The 3,235-nt window shown below is 57.2% G+C and overlaps 1 protein-coding gene across 1 annotated transcript; it reads right to left on the bottom strand.

Annotated features, from left to right (window-relative positions):
- On the bottom strand, nucleotides 1-3,235 carry INAFM2 (InaF motif containing 2). The gene has a single exon (XM_059372514.1). The coding sequence runs from the start codon at nucleotides 2,632-2,634 to the stop codon at nucleotides 2,176-2,178; it is 459 nt and encodes a 152-aa protein (XP_059228497.1). The 5' UTR covers nucleotides 2,635-3,235; the 3' UTR covers nucleotides 1-2,175.

Below are 3,235 nucleotides of genomic sequence, written 5' to 3'. Positions count from 1 at the left end.
TTATGTAGAGTTCTTAGAATGTATTTTGTTCACCTGAAAAATAAAACTTTTAAAAAATATACAGGACTTTTTGAGGACAGGTATATCTTAAATGGCTGAATTATAAATAATGTCTCTGGTCATGTTCACAGCTAGAGCTGGAGCTAATGTCCCAATTCCAGTGAAGGCTTTAGAGTCAGGAGGCCAGCAGCTGGACCTACGAGTGGTCTCTCTAGACTCTTTGATCCATCTCAAAGTGGATTCAACAGTCCAGAATGCAGGGATGGGGACAGGGGACTAGATTCCCAGATGTCCTCCTGCAAATTCAAAGGATTCTTAGAATAAGAGATCAATTTACAAATTATTAAAATAGAAGACTAAAAATTCACACAATAAATATAAATTACAGGCTATTATTGGAGTTATAAAGTGGCATTTTATGTTTCTTCCCCACCCCCAGACACCCACCAAAAATTTAAAAAGGCCTCAAAGGCTTCCTAATGACCAAAGTCACATCAGCTGCTCAGAAATCTCCTCCAGCCAAGACACCCTGGGGGTGCTACCAGCCTGCTCCTAGGCTATACCAGCTCAGCTGCTGTTACCTTGCCCGCAACATGGCTTAAAGCAAGACTTGTGGTTCTGTAAACTTGGATCAGAGCTAACTAGAGTGTAGGCCAGAAAACTGGAGACAAACTGTTTTAGGACTCAGGTGGATAAGTTTTTGTCTTTTTGTTTTTTTAAAGTGCCTAATTTCCCAAAAAGGAAACACTAAGGGGTTTGATATCTTGTCACTACCCACACTCATTGCCTAAAAGCAAGTGGCAGAAGGAAATGAAATCCAAATTGAGGATGTATAATTCTTGCTATCCCAGAACTATACAGATGTCACTTTCCTTGGTGTTTCTCATCTCCGTCAAAGTATAGGCTGCGTGTAAGTAGGGTTTATCAGGAGAGGTAAAGACAAACCAAGGTAAATTTCCCATGGCTGGTCTATTAACTGGCTATCACAGCACAATCCTGAGCTTGAAGCCCACCTTTAAGCCTTTCTGGTTCTGTGAATACAACGCAAAACCAGAAAATGTGCTCAGAGCTCTGGTTTCACACAGATTTCAGCCTAATTGAAGGGCTATACTGTCACAGGCTCAGGGAAGAAGGCAGGCAAGGGTGATTACTGGAACAAGACAAGATCTTGAGGAGTGGACAATGAAATAAAAACACTTGTGAGCCACTCTACTTACAAAAGCTTGCTCTTCCTAAAAGAACTCTGTGAGAAGGGCCAAGGACTGAAGCACAGAGGCATTGCTCTTACCCCTTCCTTCTTCCCTGGCCCATATCCAGATAGTCAGGGCCGCAACAGGAAGCCTCTTCCGTGGGGGCACTAGGGTGGGAAGAGGAGGGGATTAGTTCGTTCTCCACCCTCCCGAAACGGCTTCTACTTCTAAGGTTTTCCACTGTCCTTTCAAGTCTAAGGATGATTATACTCTTTTGGGTCATAAACCTATCTTTCTGAAGTAAGGGGAATAGAATGGGTGATGAAAAAAAAAACCAACAGTGTTTGTGCCCTTCTGGCTAGCTGCACTTTGGGGGCCAGCAAATAGCCCTTGCATGACCCCATCAGTGGTAGCTACCCAGGGTTGTGGGAGGATACATACAGTTCTGTGTAATTATAGCTTCTAGTGCATATGTCAACAACTATATACAGGGATCGATAAATTAAATGCATCTGTGGCCACTGCAACTAGGTTGACGTACCTGAGCTCCACTACTTTTGGTGCCCTCCTTGCGAGAGCTTCAGCTTATTAAAGAGCCCCTATAGCTCCCTCCTTCCCCTGAGTCTTGGGGGAAAGCCCGAGTCACTCGTGCACATAGGATACACAAGAGCTAGCGGCGAAAAAGGGTTCGGAGCAGGGATCTCCCCACCCCTCCCCCCATTCCCTTTATGGCTCAGGGCCCTGGCGCAGCACGGTCCTGGGAAGACCAAACCCCGAGCCCCCGGCGAATCGTGGTCCCTTGGCTGAAGATCGGGCTGTAGGCCACCCGCTCCCGGGGCGAGCTGGCGATCGTTGCGGGGAAGGGAGGGCGTTCACTCCCGTGGGGGTCACTCCCGCGGGCTCCCCGCCCCGTCCTGCTGCAAAGTCCTGCCTCCGGGCTTGGGGATGGGAGACTTGTTCCCGGCCGCCCCTGGCGCACAGGGGTTCAACGACTCCCCGGCGCCGCCGCCGCTTCCTCCTCGTCCTCTTCCAGCCCCCGAGGCCGCTCCAGCGGCCCGGCCAGGGGACTGTCGGCAGAGGGCTCCGGAGGCATGGGCCGCGCCGCCTGCAGCGGGGGCGCGTCGCGCGGTGCCTCGCGGCGGGACGACCCCGTGGCATTGGGCCCCGCCGCCGCCCCCGAAGTCCCGGACGGGCCGGTGGCGTTGGAGCCGCCGGGGGGCGGGCCGGCGGCTCCCCCCGAGGTCCCGGCGCCCACCGGCTGCCAGATGAGGCTGTAGTAGACGGCGAGCACGATGGCGGCCAGCGACACGGAGAGCACGTAGGCGAACACGGTGGCGAGCCGGACCCACTTCTTGTTGGTCTTGGCCGCCATCTTCGCCTTCTTGTCCCCGGTGTAGGTGGCCGGCTTGCCCCGCTCGGCCGGGGCCGCGTCGCGCTCCTTCATGGGGGGCCCCCGGCCTTTGCCCCGGTGCTCCACGGCCCCGGCTGGAGGGGGCCTGGCGGCCTGCGAGGACTGGACAAGGGGCGGCCCGGCGCCCTCCGCTCCCGGCAGCTCCGCGCTCCGCCGCCGCTCCTCACGCTGCCCGCCCGCAGCCCTCCACCGCGTCGCTGCAGCCGCCGCCGGGGCCTGGACCAGTCACTGCCGCCAGCGCCGCCGCCGCCGCCGGCCCGTCAGCTGCTTCCCCGCCGCCGCCACAGCCACAGCCGCCACAGCCGCCCGGCTCCGCGTCCCCATCCGCTGCTGCTGCCGCCGCCTGCCCGGCCGCCGGCCGCCCGGTCTCCAGTGGCCGCGCGGACGGCGCGCTCCGCTCCAGCACTGCTCCCCCACCTCGCGCGCCGGCACCAGGGGGCGGGGGGAACGCTGCTGGGGGCTGCCTCTTAAAAGGGCGACACCGGGGTCCGGAAGTGCCGCGCGGGAGGCGGGCTTCTGTCGGGCGCCGCGAGCCCCGCCGGGACGCCCCGTTAGGAGAGAGTTAAAGGAGGCTGGTTCTTAAAAGGGCAACGGCGCCGCAGCCCAGCGCGGGCTGGCGCGACGAGGATGAGAG

Source organism: Mustela nigripes, chromosome 13 (genome assembly GCF_022355385.1).
Source record: "Mustela nigripes isolate SB6536 chromosome 13, MUSNIG.SB6536, whole genome shotgun sequence".
Taxonomy (NCBI): Eukaryota; Metazoa; Chordata; class Mammalia; order Carnivora; family Mustelidae; genus Mustela; species Mustela nigripes.
This window is presented reverse-complemented; position numbering and strand designations above follow the sequence as displayed.

What these genes read in the sequence shown, in the direction of transcription:
- INAFM2 (XM_059372514.1), bottom strand. Translation starts at nt 2,634, where the DNA reads ATGAAGGAGCGCGACGCGGCCCCGGCCGAGCGGGGCAAGCCGGCCACC.